The sequence below is a fragment of the Actinia tenebrosa genome, unplaced genomic scaffold (assembly GCF_029948245.1).
Source record: "Actinia tenebrosa isolate PJP-AT-01 unplaced genomic scaffold, QUT_ActTen_1.0 PGA_scaffold0__85_contigs__length_37466705, whole genome shotgun sequence".
NCBI classification, from domain to species: domain Eukaryota; kingdom Metazoa; phylum Cnidaria; class Anthozoa; order Actiniaria; family Actiniidae; genus Actinia; species Actinia tenebrosa.
Window position 1 is genome coordinate 33886231 of NW_028292569.1, and position 22310 is coordinate 33908540.

At 36.4% G+C, this 22310-nt stretch overlaps 1 protein-coding gene across 1 annotated transcript; it reads left to right on the plus strand.

Moving 5' to 3' along the window:
- Positions 1 to 752: 752 nt before the first annotated feature.
- On the plus strand, positions 753 to 21681 carry LOC116307368 (cGMP-specific 3',5'-cyclic phosphodiesterase). Its single transcript, XM_031717595.2, has 22 exons — positions 753 to 1575; positions 8237 to 8326; positions 9384 to 9452; positions 10159 to 10248; positions 10511 to 10660; positions 11115 to 11176; positions 11454 to 11517; positions 11878 to 11925; positions 12126 to 12201; positions 12439 to 12506; positions 12620 to 12712; positions 12881 to 12931; positions 14138 to 14284; positions 15112 to 15219; positions 15490 to 15599; positions 16205 to 16292; positions 16575 to 16675; positions 17612 to 17753; positions 17966 to 18040; positions 20029 to 20112; positions 20255 to 20351; positions 20855 to 21681. Exons 1-22 carry the CDS (start codon positions 979 to 981, stop codon positions 21094 to 21096), a joined length of 2652 nt encoding a protein of 883 aa, XP_031573455.2. The 5' UTR covers positions 753 to 978; the 3' UTR covers positions 21097 to 21681.
- The last annotated feature ends 629 nt before the right edge of the window (positions 21682 to 22310 follow it).

A 22310-nucleotide genomic window follows, 5' to 3' on the forward strand; every position in this document is an offset into this window, starting at 1 on the left:
GACCAGAACCGCTTTGGTGATATTTTTTGTAAGGAGTTGAGCCCCATTTGGAGTGATCAGACCGCGGAAACTGACCCGGCGGCCAAAACAAAGTGAAAAACAGTGGAATGGATATTTTTAACGTTTAATGTAAGCTTCCTTGGTGGCTGTCCAAAGACTCTGTGGCCATTTATATTTTCTTTTAAGACAAGCCATTTCATTATTTTTATTTTTATTTCGTTTTTCTTGCCCCCCTTTGTCATTTTAATATTCCACCGCTTTTTCTGAACTGCACTCAATTCAGACGTCAATAATAAAACAATTATTGCTTTGTGGTCGAAGCCGATTTTTTTGCGATTACTATTCATATTCATATTCTGTATCCATCATATGCAAATAGACGTTAATAACTTTGAAATGTCTGGAAGTTTATTTAATTTGCGAGACAGCTATTGGAATAATCATCTCATTTCATTGCAAGAGATAAATAAACTCGGTCAGTTTGCCATTCACGAACTGCAATTTCGGTCTAGACCATAAAATGAGAAATTGATTAAAACGATAAAACACAAGAGATAAATTATCATGAATATATCGATAGTTGACAACTTTTTATACTGGAGGCATTTAGAATACTAGTGCTCTTAACATTTACCCTTTCACGTACAGGCTGCGCGCGCGACCTATCGATCAATTTACAAATTAAAAATAATAATAATCCATTGTGACGTCACGTGATTGTCAGATTGGTAAGTGAATGAGATGCAAATCAGGTAAGGTTTCTGGGTAAACACAACGGAGCAGGTACGAGTAAATATGCTCGCTCTGTTAAACTGACTGGAGTTCTTCTCTAAACGTAAACGCGGTACCAAGAGAAGCCTTGAAAAAAATGGATCTGGCGTTTGATTTCCCGCCTTAAGGTAGAAACCACGACAATAATTTTTGGTGCGTGAACTAAGAGGATCTCCATAGGACTTCTGGAAGGAATTGTCTTTGGACATGGAGGAACTCACTCCTGAGATAGTTGAACAGTTTCTTGACAAAAATGAGGAATTCGCTAAAAATTATTTCGAAAAGAATGCAACATCCGCTATGGTGGATCACTGGATGTTGTCAAGGTCACATCGACCTGGCTCGCGCGGTTCTATGGAAGTTAAAAGACAGAGTATAAAAACATCGAACCGGGTGAAATCGTTAGTGGGGTCGGTGACAAACGTGAAACTCAAGGGTATACTCTGTAAAAATGATGATATGCGAACTTTAAGTCAGACGCAGTTAGAGTCAATGAATGAAAAAGATCTCTTTATGGAACTGATTCGTGATATTGCAAACGAACTGGACATCAATCGCCTAAGTCATAAAATCCTTGTCAATGTGAGCATCCTGACAAAAGCTGATCGCTGTTCTCTATTCCTCGTGCGCGGTAAAAAAGAACACCGAGAGCTGGTGTCAAAACTTTTCGATGTAACAGCTTCATCGACTTTAGAGGAATCGCTGCGTTCTGAAGACGATGAAATTATGGTTCCATTCGGAGTTGGTATTGCTGGAGTTGCTGCACAAAATGGCGAAGCTATCAACATCAAAGACGCATATTCGGTAAGATAATATCATGTATGTTATAGTATACCTTGTTGTTAAATACAATTCTATAGGATTAGGAATTTAAAGAAGCTCTAGTGTTACGGACCAAACGTGCCGACGGCAGTTTAAACTTCCAAGCAAGGGGTCGAGAACTTTGCATGTGTATTTAGTTGAGTCCATTTTGGGATAACCTTTTGTATTAAGGGCCTTCAGGTCAGGAATGTAATAATGTAAGGATTAGAATTAACCTTGATATCTTGCTAAGTATTTTTAAAGACATTCAAACCGTTTCTTAATCATCTTGTGAGAACACGTAACTATTCGCAGGTTCCAATCCGGATTTTCCGAAGTCGTTTTTTCTTCCTGTGCTTATTATTTATTTTTTCCTCTTAGTCTAATTATTCATAGGCCTTTCAAAATCAGGAAAGTTGTTTGGTATTATTTTTAGTTGGAAACAGTAGGACGTTATCGCTTGTGGGATGTATCTACGAGGATTGGTTTTATCAGTCTCCCATCATGAATGGGTAAAACCTTTCAAACTACTGCGATATCAGTGATCATATGATACAGTAACCTAGGTAACGTGTCGTCTGCTCATGCTTTATCGATATAGCTCGAGATTTCTCGTACTATTAACAGCACATCCATACTTTATTATATTATCAACAAAACGCCCATCCACGTTCAATATTGAATTCGTACAGAAGACTCAAAAAGATTCGTCGTGCACGCTAGCGAAAAGCGACACTCTAAAAAATGTGTCCATAAACTATCTTGGTGTTTTGTTTTGGCTATTTTATATTCAAATTGAATACTGCCAGTGTTTGAATAACCCTGGATTATACTAAACAATGCGCTATAAAGATTGTATGATTCAAACCATTGTTACAACTCACAAGTAAAGTCAGGATTACTTAGGCGAAACATTACCTCAACAACACAAAAGAAAACACTTAATTTTTTTTGCAAAACTAATAGTTTACTTCGTTCCATGCTTCGTTCTGACTAGATAAACTATATAGTGCCTCGCTATTTTTTGGCCTTACATACAAACAGAACTACCAATCAGTGTTCATTAAAGGTTTGGAGAGATTATCATCTTTACATTGTAAGGAATATGTTTTGATAATTGGTTACCTAATTATTTAAAGAAAAAATTAAAAAAATAAAGGAAAGACGTTGAAAGACGAGCGGGAAAAACAGATAAACATCCAAAATACAAGAAAATACTTTTCTGTTATCAATCGACTATGTTGTTTATATACATATTTTTGACAAGTACAAATACGCGTTTGCTCGGCTTTCCGGCTGTGAAATATAGCGAAAAACTGATGAAGAAATTCCCTTTTTAAGTGGTTTTTTTTTTTTGTTGTCAATTTACAAACTTTTTTTTTTCCATTTAGAATAGATGTCTTGATCGCGATGTCAAATAAATCCATATCGCTACCTTAACTCAAGAGAAAACCGTATATAATATATTTGTACATTGTAAAATAATTATATTTCTATACTATTATAGCTTTTTTATAACTACTATATATCTAAGCTTGAAGCCGCTGTACTAATTAATAGTCCCCCTGTAGGTTATGAAACATAGTTCGTTTCCGTGGCAACAGGAAGTATTTGTTTTGACGAGTAATGCCAGCATATTGATTGATTCTTGTATTCGTCCAGATAAACTCGGTACGTAATGAATGGTATTTCATTTAGCTTTCCTATTATGTACCAACTTCACGTTGTCAAATCTTACAGTGCAATCAGAATGACGACGGCATATTAAGCTAATCTTGTTTTTTATTGTATTTTACACCTGCGAACAAAGTTAGATGTCTGGAGGATCTGAGAAATACACCTTAATGATAAGCGGTTTATTTTCATAAATTAACAGAATATCGAAACCCCTAGAATCTTTTAAACTTCCTCCATTTCCGAAACATCCGCACTGATGTCTAAATGCGAGGGTTTAGGGGAAAAAACATTATATGCGCTTGTATCAGCCGACTCTGGAAGTACTTAGTCATAGAAGAGAATAAAGAAATTTAAGAACACAAAGGTTTTTATTATTTTTAGCAAACTAAACCATAAAAGCGCTTATAATGTTCATTTAAGGGGTGTGCTTTTTGTCGTTTGCATGGAGGCATGAGAACAAATCATGGCCGTTTCATGCTCCATGCTGTGAAGACCGGCAGGGCTATAAAAATTGTTTTCTGGAAAGTACTGTGGATAAGGGTTAAGTTAATTGTAGGTCTAATCGATGTGGAAGCTAGCTAGGTTTTAGGATTATTCCGGTATCTATGTTATTTTTAGTATTCATGTGAACTATATACCCGCGACAGCTGCCATCGTCCTTTTTAAAACCAGCTTGTATTGATCGGCTAGTGCGTTTCTTCCTAAGCCAAAGGTCCATCTCTATCTATGTGACCAGGACTCAAGTTGCGACTTGATTTGTCTTAGATTAGCGTAGGTTTGGCTTTGAAAAGCCTTGGATTAAAGAACTGATGTGGCGGGAGTGGCACAAGGACACGTCCAAAAGGCATCGGATTTTCCTTTAATTTTTTAATAGTAGTTAAACTTCAGCCAAAAGAATCCACACTCTCTGTACACTAATCTTAACATTTCATTATATTCAGGCATAAATGGGGCTCAATATGTGTAGATATACAATACTGAAAGAGATATAGTGTTCGACAACACTGAAAAAATTGAACCGAAGATCTGATTTAAAATCAAAGATATTTCCATTATTATTTATTTATTTATTTATTTATTTATTTTCTTGGTTTGTTTTTGTTTTTGTTTTTGTTATAAACAAAGCTACACTCTGTCATTATGTGGCTACTGCAATTTCCTTTTTCTTCCCGAAGAGTTTTACCCATCATAGAGCAGACCATTTGACTGCCAATAGACATGCAGTGAGCGCGCTCTTCAGTCAGATAGATCAATAATGATCCAAGGATTGTGTTGGCAGTACCTACGCCTTTACATAATTGAATAGGGTTTGATGCCTCAAAGAACCTGATACAGGGCAACGTGACTAGTATTCAGTTATTACCAGAAAAAGCTATGACTTGTTTTGAATTCGAATTTTTTAAAACATTCGAGTTCCTAAGAATTGACCAACAATTCCAAGAGAAAAGGTCATTTATACCATTTCACAGTGCCTCGAGGACCCTATAATTTCAATTCATTCTGTGAAAAGTATTAATACAGCTTTGATAGATAATGTCACTTGTTTATGACAGGCGCCCTTTTAGCTAACAGGAAGTTAGTGGCCAACGTCTAGTAATGAAAAAATATTTAATAAAGGAAAATAAAAAAGTGGTTTCATTTTAGCTAATGGATTTTTTTTGGTTGATCATGACAGAAGGAAGTTTAATCTAATTTGACCTCTTCACCTTGGGTGTAATATTTTCCCCATTTCAGACCTCGTGTCATTCTCTTGAGAAATAGATTCTTTGTTGGAGTTGTATCCATGTTCATGTTATAAAACTTTCTCATGCGCACCCATTAAACGAAGAGATAACAATGATAGGTGGTATAAAATAGGCTAAAAACGTTACGCCCAAGGTAAAAAGTGTGTATTGAAGACGAAAAACGGTAAAGACACTTTTCCAAGTCGATAGTTATGTTTATTACTTTCGGTACGTACCTTAAGGGGTTTATGCATCAGATTGGAAAGAACGGATCAAAACATGCCATCACTAAGTTTTTAATTTGTAAGTGATCGGCTATTATTAGCAAAAGAAGCTTTTTTGGATTCCGGGGATTAGCTAGGTCCGATTAGTTTGCGAAAGGTAAGTTGTGGTCGATGGTCAAAAAGGTTGGTCGGGTTGGTCGGGTTCTTCGTTCTAGTTACGCGGTCGATTTGTCGGTTGGTCGAATTTGAATTAACCATGCACGGATGAAAAGAATGCATCAAGACTTTAAACATAAGGCAAATGTATTAATTAAGAAAAATGTACTTTGTAAGCTGTATTTATATAGCCGATGAAAAAGAGCAGCTTCTTAAGTAGACTAATAGTGCTGATGGCAAAAACGCCTGTACGTGTTCGCATTTATACAGACCGCACAGCCAACCTACCGTTGACCAGCCGTTCCATTTCTTCCGGAATATTGCAGATATTCATCTGTTGATAATCTTATTCTTTTCTATCAAAAATAGGATTTTCATTTAAAAAATATTTCTGTCTTTAATCCACAATAAATGGCTAAAGCAGACTACCGGCGAGCTGGGATGCCATTAAGTCTGGTAATGTCGTTCCGAGCCTTTTCAAAATGTAATGTACACTAATGAAGTTAAAATACTAAGGCGAAGTTAATCAGCCTAAGTCAAACTATGGGATTAAGTACAAGCAAGTCTTTCCTGTTTACTATTTGAAGATCCAAAATGAAAAAAAATTAATTTGTTATTTTTCCCCGGCAGATTTCTTTTATCTTGTTAGTATTACAAACTTTTTTTCAATTTTTGTTTTAGCTGGAAAATTCAAAAATTATTTTTCTCATTCACTCATTATGCCAATAATTGACGTCTTGTTTTTTATCAAGTTTTTAACGAACACAAGACCGATTGTAGGCGCCTAGGACACTAACAATCGTATCTTCCTGTGTTTGGTAGTCGACTTCGATCTTTTTTGTTTTCCTGTTTTGTCGAAAACTATTTTTTCACAAACGTCATTTTATCTTGGGTTTTTATTTTTTTTATTTTTTTGTTTGTTTGTTTTGTTTTGTTTTTGTTTTTTGTTTTTTTCCAGCTTAATTTGAGAAGTAATATAAAGAAAATTAACTAACTACATTGCATTGAGAATTGTAAAGTTATTAGATTCGAATAAAATAAACAACATATTCCGAAAACAAATCTTAAAAACTCGTATCTCAAAATATCATGGTCTTCTTTTTTTTATTCATGCAAAACATGTCCAGTTACACGATAAAACCTTGACGTGATTAATGAAAAATAACTTTATTGACTTTGTCGTTGGCTGTGGCGGACTCTGTTCCGCGTTATTCCAATACCTGTCTATGCCCACGCAAACTTTATTTTGCATAAATTCTTGTGGAAAGAGCCTTTATGCGATAAAGGAATCGTTTTCCTTAACAGGGTCACTGATGTACCGATGCTTTTCGTAAGCGGATATTCGAAACAAAGTGTACACAAAATGCATGCATTATACACTTGTTAGAAAGATAGAAAGAAAGAAGAAAAGAAAGAAAGAAAGAAAGAATGGCTGTTTTGTTTTAATCCCATTATACACAAGACTTTCTTTCTTTAGCTCAGTATCTGTACTGTCAATTTCCTATCAAACACTAAAGCACCTGGGTTACAAAAGCACTTCGCCATAGATAAAATGAATAAAGGAGCTGATGTAGCCTCGTAAAACCCCGCGAGGAGGATAATGAGAGTTTCGTTTCAATGGATATTGGTATTAAATGATAGACCGAAAAAATCTCCCGCTAATTTCAAAGCAAAGAATGATCTAGAATCCCTGGTATTACAAATTGAAAGCAAGCAATATAAAATGCTAAACCTGTCTCTTTTAACGTTTATGTTGACATAGAAGAAACTAGAGAAATGAAATGAATAAATGCGAATATTCACCGAATCGAAATATGGCGACCGATATGAATAACTAATAGAATAGTTCTACACTGCCTAGCGACTAAGGCATGAAAAATTAGATTATTTGTGAGGGGGGGGTTTGCAGGAATTTTGGTTAAATGTAAATAATATTAATTTTTTTGGCTCAACCCTTGCACGTTTTCCCCCCGTACAGTTAGATATCTTTCTTCTAGCAGAAGAGGTTGTACGATTTTTTAATTATTTTTTTTAATTTTTTTGAGGTTAAAAGCGGTTTAAAGCGTTTTCCAATGTATGAGAGGCTAGTCAGTCGCTAATCAGTTGCACAACAATAGTTATTTAAATGGTGGCCATATTTTGATTCGGTGTACAATCAGTGACGCGGAGAAACTGGTAGCGACGGTAGATGGGGAGGACAAGAAACTTCCAGATATGAATTTTGGAATGACTATGGTAGGCTGGTAGGCTGACGTATATTAGTGGTAAAAGTGGTATATATAGCAATGTTGCAATTCTATATTATCCGGCCGCGTGTTATATATATTTTTACAATAATTTACAAATTTCTCGCGCGCTGATTGGTTATTTTTTTATTATCAATAAGAGGACAGACAGATAAAGCTGACGTCAACGAGCGCGCGCTCTTTCCGCTGGTTGTTTTGATCAGTAAAAATGAGAAACTTTTATCGTATTTGTCATTGTAAAAAACAAATAGACATCAGTTTTTTATGTGTCTGTCCTCTTATTGACGCTAAATTGCGTCATCACATTGTCAAAGTAGAGTGGATTCACGAGGTGAAGCCGGAAAGAGCGCGCGCTCGTTGACGTCAGCTTTATCTGTCTGTCCTCTTATTGATAATAAAAAAATAACCAATCAGCGCGCGAGAAATTTGTAATTCATTGTAAAAACAGCATTTTCTATAAACATGGGAACTCTGTGTTTTCAAGCTGCAAGCTGAAATTTGGGTTTTCGCTGCCGCCAGTCAAAAATTAGAAAGGTACCGACTGATTAGGTTTGATTGCCGGCAGCGAAAAACCAACTTTCAGCTTGCAGGGGGCAGAAACAGTATAAACTAATTCTGAATGTCATCTTTATTTTAGGACCCAAGATTTAATCGGAATGTCGACCTGGCAACAGGGTACAAGACGCATAGCATTCTGTGTATGCCAATCAAAAGTCATGATGGCGAGGTAAGGCTAGCTGTATAGATACTATGTACTTATTGACTGAGTGGGAGGTCCGTACGGGAAAATATTTGGCGCGAGGTCATGTCGTACGGACCGAGCACAGCGAGGTCCGTACAAATGACTGAGAGCCAAATACTTTCCCGTACGGCCCGACTTAACTCAGTCAATAAGCATTTTATCATACGACCCTCACGAAAATAAAAATAATTAAGAAAAAGAAAGCGCGCGGATTCGAGCAGGGCCGGACGGGTTTTTCCGGCCCGCTTACGTCAACCCGTCCGGCCCCCCATCACGTGACTTTTTCCAATGGTTTTATTAGAGCGCGCGAGCAGGGCCGTACGGGTCATATGATAAAGCAGTTTTCTTATGACTGGAAACAACTCACTGCCGTATCTTTGTCTTGCAGTGACCACGATGTTTTCTAGAATTTTGATTAACGTATTTATGATTGGTCTGGCAGTGCCATGACCTTGGCGGTGACAATATTGTTCGTGTGATGTTTCGGGTATAGAGAGTAAATTCTCGCGCAATATGATTGGTCTGGCATATGGCATATGTCTTTCCGTGTCACGACCGCGTTCGTGCCGCGAGTTTTTTTTATTTTTTATTTTTTTTAAAAATCGTTTTCAAGAATATCCCAGCGAATACGTATGGATGGAGGCTAAGGCAGGTAGCTGGAACCACTGTTATCGATGCACGCATGTGCAGCAAAGATGATCTGAGTAATGAAAAGAGACGAATAAGAATTGCCAGTCAGCAATACATTCCGTGCCCGCGCGCTGTTTTTCTCTTATTTCTGAGACATTATTTGAAGAACTAAGCGGTTTTGTTCAAGAAAAGGTCATACCTCGTCCATAATGCGCTGTTGCTATTCATGTGGACATGGTAATAATAAACCTAAACTAATCCACAAATTCCACTTTCCGCCCGCGCTTTATGCACCGATTCTTGCTATTAGAGGCGGTTAATTCTTTTAACCACTCCATTTCGTTAGCACAATATAATTACTAAACTGAATATGTGGTTGGTCTAGTTAATCAGTTATGGCTCAACTTTTTAGGTGGTTGGAGTGGCACAAATCATTAACAAGAAGACCGAAAGCCATTACTTCACAGAAGTTGATGAAGAGGTAACTTATTAATAAGTGAAAACCGGTGTTTTTTGTCGTGGTCCTATTTGTCGTTCAAGATTCGAATGAAAATATCTTATACAACATCATTGCATAACTTCAAAATATTACGCGCTCTAATTGGTTAAGCAGCGTGTTCAATGAAGTGCCCATCCTATCACGAAGCGCGATGTATTTGAGTGCGCTTGTTTTATAAGAACATTATATTACATCATTTAATTTGCTAATTAATCTTGCAAGTCTTCCGCTTAAAATTATTTATATTTTATAATTATATTTATTAAAACCCTGAAACAACCTCTGGGCTGATCTAAGTCACGGCACGGCTGACTTACAGATTGAACCCTGAAACAACCTCTGGGCTGGTCTAAGTCACGGCAGAGCTGACTCACAGATCGAACCCCTGAAACAACCTCTGGGCTGATCTAAGTCACGGCACGGCTGACTCACAGATCGAACCCCTGAAACAACCTCTGGGCTGATCTAAGTCAGGGCAGGGCTGACTCACAGATCGAACCCCTGAAACAACCTCTGGGCTGATCTAAGTCACGGCACGGCTGACTTACAGATCGAATTAGAATTTAGTATATTGGGTTCTGAGGAAGGAGGAAAACAGGAAACCTTGAGCAATTAAAAATCCTCTAATCAAGGAAGAGTCCTAACAAACTTTATTCACATGCGATGCTGCGTTAATTTGTCTTTTTAGGTTTTCAGAAACTACTTGACATTTTGCGGCATAGGGATAACCAACGCTCAACTCTTCGAAATTTCTGTTCAGGAGTATAAAAGGAATCAGGTACTTTTGGGCTACCTTTAGCAAACTCAATCGAGTGGGATTGGTAAACTATTCCATTAACCAATCAAAAACATCAATGACAGTGACAGACACTAAAAAAAATCTAGTGCATTCTTCAAGGAAAACCCGAGGTTTGCCTTATATGGTATTCAAGTACCCATGCTAGACCATGAATGCACCTTTTTGACTATACGTTTAATAATTCAAATAAACGCAATATACCCCTTAATTTAGGCTATAATTTTTCGCTATTTGTTCACAGATTCTACTTCAGTTGGCAAAAGGTATCTTTGAAGAACAGTCGAATTTGGACGAATGTGTGCATAACATCATGGAAGAAGCACAAGAACTACTGAGCTGTGAACGGTGCATGGTTTTCCTGATCGATGAATTAGCCAGCAAGAATAATAAGGTACGAAGCCGTTTACGTAACAAGGCCTTACATGACATTTAAGAATAAATAGCTTGAGAATGGCTGACTCATGAATTATGGGACCATACATTGCTGATATACGTATATATATAATCTATAATCCAATAAATTCCAATTTTTTAAATGCATGCATTCCATTCACTTCCAATAATAATATTAATAATAATAACAATAATAATAATAATAATAACAATAACAATAATAATAATAATAATAATAATAATAATAACAATTGGGGAAACCTGTGACGGTATCCCTTACCTCTCATCTGCTTGTAATTCGAAGTGAGGTGAATGCTAAATAAAATTAAATTAAAAAAATAATAATCAAATGATGCTCAGAGAAAATACAATAATATAACTACCAAGTTAGGAGTAATAGAGTGTTTCAAAATGTATATTAACAATAAATATCAAATCTTTTTTTTATTTAGGGAGTCGTATTTTCGAAAGCCTTTGATTTGCATCTTGGAGCAGAGGAAGGTGATCAAAAGAGGTAACAGAATATAAATAGGAATATTAAAAGATGGGTCGTCAGCTGAGTGCTAAATGAAACCTACTGATCTCATCTAGAATCTATAGCACTTTTCATCAGTGATAGGAAAGAATTCATGTGTATATTCCTATTGCAAACATTCAACTTGCTATTTAGCTTGAAAAAACATCTACTGGACACTGGAAATGGCGTCTAACAATATCAAACGTTTATATCTAAACTACGGATAGCTGACAATTTATTTTAAGCTTTGTTACTGTCATTTTTGTTGTCTCAGTTCATCGAAGACACACTGGTCTATGAACAGCGGTATCGCAGCATTGGTAGCAACTTCTGGACAGGTTTGTATAGAAGAAAAACATTGCCACTAGAGTGCCAGATTCTAAACTCTGATAAAACTTAGCTCTTCAGCCAATCAGAGCGCGCCTTCGTGAAAATCTATTATATAAAAACGGATAAAAAAGACGGGGGTTCCAAAATGGCCGCCACGCAGAAAAATCTGGTGTAATTGGCTTCACAAAAAGGGAATCCAAATTCAATCTTCTAACGTAAAGAACATGATTGGCTTCACAAGATCTGACAAAAGGGGGTTCCAAGGAACCCGTCGAACCCCCTGCTAAAGCACTACTAAATCTTTCAATAATTATTAGCTCTTTGTGTTTATTTTTTATATATGATTAGAATATTTCTGTTTTTAACAGGCACTAAACATCCCAGATGCTTATAATGATAGTCGCTTTAATCCAGAGGTAAGAGATACATAGAGATACTTATTAGTATTTGTCACACTAGTTTTTAGCTAGTTATCTCTTATTCTGAACGCATTGACTCTCCGCTTTCTTTGGAAATACTGAGCGTTGCGCGACGACGCTAATGACGTTTGCGCAGGACGTTACGAGCGCCACTTAACATAGAAATTTAAGCATTCTAAACCTGCTTTTTTGTCAAGGCCGATCATGCAAGTGGATTCAAGACCAGATCAATACTGTGTATGCCAATCTTTGATAGAGAGCAAAGCATTGTTGGTAAGCTAAGTTCGTAATGCGCATGTCATAACTTGATTGATGAACTTGATGAACTGCTGTTCACACTACGACACCAAGGAAAAATCAATGAATTATAACAATGATAATAATGATGATGATGATGATAATAATAATAATAATAATAATAATAATAATAATAATAAAGATTTTCTTTTTTGCAAATTACTAAAGATTTGGTTGATGTTTTTCGATTTTTTTATCATGTATCATTTCAAGGTGTTGCTCAACTACTCAATAAGCTGGACGGAAAACCCTTCAGCGATAACGATGAAAGCTTGTTTGAGGTTAGTCACGTCGTTCGTTTGCAAGAAAAGACCCTGGGCACGACCTGTTGCTCTGAGCAAGTCACCTATGATATCATTATTAACATGATAATAACTTTTCTTTTATGTTTTAGGCATTTGCAATCTTCTGTGGCTTAGGAATCCACAACACTATATTGTATGAACAGGCTTGCAAGTTGCTTGCAAAACAGAGTGTTGCTATGGAGGTATAGGAAATCTATGTATTTTTAGTTCATTATCCATCTATCCATCCCTCCATCCCTCCATCCCTCCATCCCTCCATCCCTCCATCCCTCCATCCCTCCATCCATTTCTTCCTTTCCTTCATTTATTCATTTATTCATTCTTCTACTTTTCATTTGTTTAATTTCTAGGTCCTATCGTACCACGCCAGCGCACAACCAGCAGAGGTTTCACGAATCATGGTAAATATCAAAAGGCGAAAGGGTGTTCCCTTCACTCTGTGCCAACTAACATCGACTTTATTATGAATAAAACGAACATATAAGTTCCCTCTAAAGGTTTTCTCTACATAATATAGAAATAATTGCAGGTTCTGCCCTTTTTAGGCTATAAAATAAGCAGTTTTGCGTTATGCATGTCACACTATTTGTGAATTTGATCTTGCGCCATGACGCAACGAGATTAAATATTGAATGTTCTCAGTCAGAATCACCAACTAATTTGCTTATCTTTTTGTCATCGTTCGTTATTATACTATTTATTGGGGTGGCAGCTTATTTTCCTTGTCAGAAAATGCAGAAATTGCGCAATAGTGCCCAGACCCCTTCACGGCACAACCCACTAGACTTTTGCGGGCATAAGATACAAAGATCCAAGTGCAGTAAGTGTTCTTGTCGGCAATAAATATTTTTTCACTTAAAAAGATTGCCAGATTGTTGAAGATTTAAATGTAATAAAAAACTTAACGGATCTTAAAAAAATCTTATGTGGATAAGATGGGATTCGAACCAATCCATAAAAATGAAAAAATAAAAAATCGACTCCACTTTGCCATACCCCCGAGACATCCGCAGAGCTGAGGCGGCGTATGGACTTCGGACCTGACGGCAATTAAATCCTTCTGCCCTTGGGTGTACGAATTATGCAAGAAAATGTTCTAGCCGAAGCATCAGGGAAGAGACCAGCCGGCCCCCAGACCATATCGGCTAATCCCTTGCATCTCTGCCACGCACGGAATCGGTTGAAAAAATAATGTTAAAAAGTCTAGTCTATTTGGTGCAATGTTTTCACGGCTATTGTTATGCTGATTCACCTGAAACCGTGGTCCAGTGGATAAATCGTCTTCAATCAAGATATAATGAGTCAAGCTCGCCTGAGGAGGGTTAGCATTTGGATGGGTGACCTATACGTTATACCTACTCACGCGTTTGTCCCTTTTTCCGGTTTTTTTTTTTTTTTTTTTTCCCCCGATTTTTGAAATAACAGACTCTTGGGTAGTGTCGTGAAGACCCCTGGGTACTATTGCGCAATTCTGACATTTTCTGACAGAGGAAAATACGAAGACACGCAAACGAAACGAAACGAAACGAAACAAAAAAGCGAAGACAACCTTTTCTTAACAATTGTTATTTTCTTTATTTAACGATTCCTATTTTTCATTTCATTAGAACATGAAACTAAAATCTGCAAAAGAGTACGAGGTCTACACTTTCGAGTTTGACGACACTCTGCTGTCAGATGACGAGACGCTGTTGGCATCGTTCGTTATGTTTTCCGAACTGGGTTACAAAGAGTTATTTCACGTGAGCGATGAGGTCAGTGCATATTCGTATGCTAAAATGTAAGATAGCAAACTAGCCATAGAATAGAAAACGGCTATACTGCGTAATTGAGGAGAATTCTGGTTGTTTCAATGAGAACCTGTACATGTTTACATGACAATTACATGATATTATCTTTTATTCCTGTCTGGTAGCCTAGAAATAGTGAGACTGGATGTTATTTTCTATCTTTGACCACGGTTTGGTATTCTTAGAAAACAGTTGCTACAAAAAATTGCAAGACGAAATAAAAAGTAAAGTGGAATAATTAAACTAAATTCGGTCCAAAGGCCACAAATCATGGTTCCTCTGCCTTAAAAGCGTAGTATCAATATCTCGGGCACAGTTGTTTTCCTTTGTCATTCTACTTAAAAGTTTTAAAAACTCTTTGTTTTTTTTGTGTGTGTGTGTGTGTTCGTCCCGTGGCATGGTGAAGGAAAACTTGTTCCCCAATTATAACAAGACTAAACGTAGTTTCATAAAATGTTTGAATGAATTTCGAACTTTTCTGGTGTTATACATCGCCCCTATTAAAAGGAAAGGCAACAGCAATTGCGATGTAGTTAGGCCTAGGGCAAACGTCGAACTTGCCATGCACCGAACTCATTAAAAACAATGGTTATCAGGTGGTACTGAGGCGGCATTTCTTTGATGTAATTCAATTCGGTGCATGGAAAGTTTGACGTTTGCCCTAGGCCTTATTTATTAGAACCGACATTCGTTTATAGCACCACATCGTTATAGCTCAAGTGTTACACACCTTTTTGTACATCTTTCTGAGCAATTTATTGAGAAATTTACGTGGACCAAATTGTTTTTAGACGATGTATCGATGGTTACTTAGCGTCAAGAAGAACTATCGTCCCGTCACCTATCACAACTGGAGACACGCCTTCAACGTCGCACAAAGCATGTTTACTATTTTAACGGTGAGGATTTTATTTCTTACTTAGCAAGCGCCCTTTTTCTGTCTATACTTATGTCAGTCTGCGCGACTGCCTAGATGTTTGAGTATGTTTATATCCGAGTCAGCTCTTCACTTATCTGTCCTTTTCTCCTTCTACCGCGTACCTTATATGTGTGAAAAATATTGTACTCTTTTTTGACATGCGCATTATTTCTTATTAATTGTTACGCTTGACAATATTTTTGTTGTCGAACATCCATATTCAGTTATAATGTTGTTATCGCTTCCTCAGACCGGTTCACTCAAGAAGTACTTCTCAGAACTCGAGTGTTTCTGTCTGATTGTTGCTTGTTTATGTCATGATCTTGATCACCGAGGAACCAACAACGCCTTTCAATCAAAGTGAGTGTCTCAAATAATAACATAACGTAAACTTCCATCGAGGTACAAATTTAAATCATTTTAGTCGTCTTTACACAATGATGTTCCGTTGTAAGTATGATCAGTAGGACGCGCCTCTTTTGGCGCAGTGCAAGCAGAACTAACAATACTGCGCCAGTTGCAGTATAAAATGCTACGCGCCAAGATGCACGATTTTATTGCCTGAATTAACCTTATCTCATGATTTATTCTTAATTTGAAGATATATTTTTCCTACGTTATACTCATCTGCTAGTTTTAAGATCTGCAAGACATTCAGGAGGGCTCTTACAAAAAACAGCTTTGATGTTGTTTAATTTATTATATTTACGTTGTGATTGAGAGGATTGGTTAACACTAAGTGTGTATTATGTTTAGTTGCGTCCTGAATTGTGAATTAAAGCAATTGATGTACTAATAACCATGGAGACTTATTTTTCCTCAGTCGACGATACAAAACTAAATTCCCAGCGATCCGCACATACATCGAGGCACTACAACAACTTGTATATAACAGTGACCATCAGTCGCATAAGATTTCAAACACGAAAAAAAGTGTTTACCTTTTATGTTGGTATCCATATTAGATCTGAATCGGCAATTGCGCAGCTGTATAGCACATCGACAATGGAACATCACCATTTTGACCATAGCATCATGATCCTGAACAGCGAGGTAACTGAGTGATAAAATATATAAATTGTATGCCATTAGTTTTATTTATTAACATTATTTGTTTTATACTTGTTTTTATCTCAAGGATATATATATACTGGTCATTCCCTTGGGCATCCTGTTTTTGTTAGAGCGCAATAACTGAACAGTACATATATGTAAAAATAGAATATCACCCCTTATCGCATTATTTAATAAAAATATAAGAGAATTAATGCCAATGCTTAACTGGTCTATCTATCTCTATGATCTGTTAAACGCTTATTTTTCCTTCATTGTCAGGGTAACAATATCTTTGCCGAGCTCAGCTCTGAAGACTATCGACAAGCGATCAAAATATTGGAACATGCTATTATCTCAACGGATTTGGCGCTCTATTTCCAGTATGCATATTTCATAGTTAGTTATACACTTATTACTCGGGCTTTTGAAGAAATGCCCGAGGTATAAATTGGGCTTTCGTTGGGCCTCAACCTCTTCACCTCTTCAGTCACAAATCGACCTCGAAGCCCTAAGGCGCATGCGTCAAATCAAAGTCTATGCGCATGCGTAGAATCAGCCATGAGCACATGCTTGAGTAATGGCGGACGGATATGGGGAAGGACTCGTCGCTGTTTCAAGTAATGGATAATATGGAGTCTAACATCCTCAACATTTTTAGCACGCTTGATTTTGTACAGACTTTGCACCATCTAAAAAGGGTGACAATGTTCACGAAGAATTCTTTCAATTTTCTGCTATGAAGCCCGAGTTCACGCAGATATGCATCTAGTTTCAATAAAGTTAGTCGCCTGAAAAGCTGCAAAGCTGAGACCAACAAGGGTTATGGGTAGTTACATTTTACATGTTTCAACTGCTTTGATAACTGTTGATGGATTTTAGATCTTTTACCAGTTACAGTCTCTACTCTTCTGAGTATCCTCAAGCTGCAAATTGTATCAAAAGCTTTACTTGTTTGATATTAAAAGTTTCCCATGATCCTCAGTGATTTCAGCTTTCTAGGTTTTTTGGTAACTAACTTTATTGAAATAAGTGTATATATTTATCCACCTAGTGAGAAACGAGCGACCGAACTTTACCCCTGGGTTCCCGAGGATGAAATATATCAAGTTGAGTTTTCACCATACGTACCAACCCTTTACAAAACTAACGCTATGATCATTACTTCTATAAATTAATACCCAGTACTGCTTCGTTTCGCGGCCAAGATATTTAGAGTAATTAACGTATGTACTGGAAAACATGCTTTCGCGACTTCGTACAGTACTAGTTAATAGTTTTCTTATGCGCTTGACTTTTGTGTTGCATGCGTTCCACAGAAAACGTGGCGCGTTTGAGAAAGCTATTATTGAGCACGAGGTGGACTGGTGCAAAGATCCTAATAAAGAACTACTGCGGGCAATGATGATGACAGTTTGTGACGTAGCTGCTATAACGAAACCATGGAATATACAACAGTCGGTACGTAGCAGTTCAGTAAAACTACAGATCAGTTAATACCCCTCTCCTTTGGGTATTTTTCTTTTCCAATAAATACAAATATTAGCTGCAGTTGTCCAACGAAACTAGGATTATTACTTACACAGGCATATTCCAGTTGTTTTTTTAAAATCTTTGTTTGTTTGTTTGTTTCGCGCTTACGAAGAACTTTTGTCTTTTACTTGTTTTTCTAGACCGCAGAACTGGTGGCAGGTGAATTCTTTGAGCAAGGTGACTTAGAGAGAGAACAGCTTCATTCAGAACCAATTGTAAGTTGAATTCAGAAATAAATCGCTATTTAGACCTTTATTTAAGGGTATCCTTTTTTCAAATGACCATATTTAAGAGTATCCTTGACCATGTTTAAGGGGAATCCTTTCTTCAAATGACCCTATTTAGGGGTATATCCTTGACCCTATTTAAGGGTATCCTTGACCATATTTAAGGGTATCCTTTCTTCAAATGACCCTATTTAAGGGTATATCCTTGACCCTATTTAAGGGTATCCATGACCATATTTAAGGGTATCCTTGACCATATTTCAGGGTATCCTTTTTCAAGTGACCATATTTAAGAGTATCCTTGACCATATTTAAGAGTATCCTTGACTATATTCAAGGGGTATCCTTTCTTCAAATGACCATATTTAAGAGTATCCTTGTTCATATTTAAGGGTATCCTTGACCATATCTAAGGGTATCCTTTTTTAAATGACCCTCTTTAAGGGTATCCTTGACCATATTTAAGAGTATCCTTGACTATATTCAAGGGTATCCTTTCTTCAAATGACCATATTTAAGGGTATCCTTTTTTCAAATCACCATATTTAATTAAGGGTATCCTTGACCATATTTAAGGATGGTGGGTACAGTTGTCAGCGCGCACTTTTACTGCGCACATTACGTAATCCACAGGAACTCCAATGTTTTCAAAAATATCAACAACAACAAAACGAAATAAATGCGTGATCATTGTTGTCATCATTTTTTTTTCAATAGCAATCTCTTCATGTGTGTCTATATGGGATAGTTAAATAGTACTGTAAAAATAAAAGTCAAAGTTGTGAAAAGGAGAAAACGACGACTAGATGGTAGATTTGTCAGAATAGAGTACCGGTGAAGCGACAAAAACTAGACGAAAAAGATCAAGAGAGAAAAACTTGAAAACAAACACAAAATATTATTGAAGGAGAGCGAATTATTGAGTTAGATTGCCTGATGGAGCAGTTAAAAAGTGGGTGAAGTGAATGTAAAGAGGCACTTAAACTTCATGAATTGATCGACGAAAAAAAGTTTGGACTCTTGGTAGTTTGTTTTACATTCAATGCGAATACGCAGTTTTAAACTGAAATTTCACCTACTATAAACCAATTAGTTTCTTCTATGAAAATCTTGGGGCTTTGTTCAATTTTCAGTTATCCCTACGAGGTTTTCTTATTGCATTCTCTAGCACATTTAGTGACCGTATTTTTGATCCAGTAGTTCTTGTAGTAGTCCGCCATGTTTACCATCCCATAATGCAATGCTCAACCACGTCTCTCAGGGGAGGGGTGGAGGAAATTTGTAACCATCGCTGGAAAAAAGCTTGAAATCTGATATTCAAAAAATTATAACTCCGTAAAAAGCATGGCGACCCCAGTTTTTTATTTTCTTGGTATGTTTTGTAAACACTTAAGATAATTTTGAATGCGCTATTTCAAAGATAAAAATAGTTTTGAGTGGTTTCTTTTTTGATTTTGTGTTTTTGTCCGAAATTGAAATTTCACCTACTTTTGCCCAAAAGCAGATAAAAAATGTACTTTCATCTTTGCAACTTCAAATCTTTTTATTAATATGAAAAATATTTATGTTTAAGATTATTTTAGGCAAAATTTCGATGTACTTAAGCCAAACACAAGGGATATGTGATTTTTTGAAGTGCTTCAAAATGCGCTCACGTCATCGGGTCTTTAATGACAATTATCTCGCTTGGATGCGTGGGGACCCCCACATTTTTTCACGTTTTTAGATAGCCCCTTCGGTACTCTAAATAACTGACACAGTTTCATTCAAATAAAAATGGGTCGCGAACTGTACCCACCATCCTTAATAGTATCCTTTTATCGATTTGGAGGACAAAACAAAACAAATTATGTTCTTTTAGAATTCCTTGTTGATTCTAAAGGTTGTTAGGTGTCACTTTCTAACGTTCGTGTGATCTTGTTTAAAAATATTCCGTAGTAATAGCTTTATAATCTTATTTGTATTTCTGTCATCAGGCAATGATGGATCGCAAAAAGAAATCTGAACTTCCAAAGATGCAAGTTGGGTTCATTGACTTCATCTGTCTGCCGGTTTACAAGGTTGGTTTTCAAAACCCCAATTAGTAATATTCAAATTTTATCGATACCCTGATAAACAACTTAGCCATCAAGGAAAGGCTACCTCACAAGTCATAACAATCTTTTCATTTTTTCAATCATTTTATATTGTTTTCAACTTTAGATGTTTTATGAGCTCGAACCTTGTATGAAACCTATGTATGATGGGTGTGTTAATAACCGGGCAAACTGGCAGGCTTTGGCTGACAAGCATAAGGAAGGTGAGATAGATAGAAGCACTGGCAAACGATAAACGACCTCTTTACCTTGGACATAATGTCATGCCCCTTTCAGACCTGATGTCTTTCCTTTGAGTATTATTTCTTTGATTAATGGTGGCGCGTGACAAGACATCGAGACAATATCGAATCAGATACATGTAAAACTGAAAAAGAAAATTCTCATTCGCCCAAGGGGTCTATAGGTTTTACAACAGACTTTTACTTAAGGCTGTGACCTCATTCATCCTCTCCCCCAAATTAACCGCGATTGGCCGCAACACACTAGAAGTAGGAGTTTTCAAATCAGGACCAGTAAAAAGTTACGTTTGTACAATCGTTTTTATAGAGAAAGGAGAGTAGAGGATGGTGATCAAATGAGGTTATTGGATACCTAGTAAACCCATTCTTCTTGGAAAATTCCTTTTACGTCCCTGTTTTGATAAAGTACTGAGAGCTTTCAAAATCTTTTTTTTTTATTTTCTTCTTCTTCTTTTTTGAGACAGAAAATGAAAGGGAAGCCGAAAAAGAATCACAAGCAACAAAAGAGACCTCGAAAAGCGATAACAACAACAAGGAAACGAGACCCAAATCTGCTGACAAGAAAAGAAAAGATGCTTCAACTACGAGCGATACGGGACGACGAACCGAGAAAAAAACCTCGGCAGAGAAAATCAAACCAACAGAAAATGGAAAAGAGGAAGTGAAAAAAAAGGAAAAGAAATCAAAATTATGTCGCATTGTATAATATTCTGGAACAAATGCCTCACTTCTTCTTTTGTAATTTATATTCTTCGCGAGGGAAATACGACATGGAAATAAGGCAAGGATAATATTTGCTTTTGTACATTACCTCAGCGTGCATCTGAAATCCAATGAATCTCTATATTTATCATTTATTGATAAATCAGTGTCTTAAATGTCTGGACTGATAATCTTCAATTAAAACTGCGTTCAAAATGGCCGACTCTTTTTTTTTTAAATATTTTAATTGTAAAAAAACTATTTTCTACGTAGATCTGGATCGAATCGTATTCATTTCACTTGTTCTCCATGAGAATGATCATTTATTGTAAGCTTGCAATTGTATTTCAACATAAGATGCACCCTCCATTAATCTTGAATATGTACAGATTGTACAATTGAATGACTCGTTAATATGCTCGTGTATTAAATACACAAAATTTCAGGAATGACACATTTTTGAATGATTGAAATGTAAGAGATCTACAATACAGAGTAATATATTTTTTTTATGAGAGAGAAACAATTATCTAACAGGAAATGATGTAAAAATGGATTGGACTCAATAAAATGACAGGATTGAATGAAATCTGGAGCTTCTTTTTTTCCTTCTCTTTTCTTTCTTTCTTTCTTTCTTTCTCTCTCTCTCTCTCTCTCTCTCTCTCTCTCTCTCTCTCTCTACCAGCAATCTTGATCATAATCTAATACCCAAAGTGAGGGGTTTTAAGGTTGCAAGTTTGAATATTGTCAGCTTGCCACTGCATTTAGATGAAATTAAATTACTTCTTGAAGATCAAGTGCTGGATGTACTTGCTTTGAATGAAACTAGACTCGACAACTCTATTTCTGATCATTTCTTGTCTATTGATAATTATACCTTTGTTAGAAAAGACAGAAATAGATCTGGTGGAGGTGTCGGTTTGTATATTCATTCTAGAAATAAATTCAGGATCAGGCATGATATAGTTAATTGTGATGAACAGCATGAAATTATTAACATTGAAATTTTAAAACCAAATAGTAAACCTTTTGGCATATGTGCTTTTTATAGACCACCAAATTGTAACAGAAATTTTTTGGAGTCGTTTGAATGTATAATCCAAACTTATGACCAGGAAACTAAGGAATTAATGCTTATTGGTGACTTAAATTGCAATTATTTGTGTAAATCTGATCCTAATTTATCAATCGTCAAATTTATCTGTGATGTTTATCACT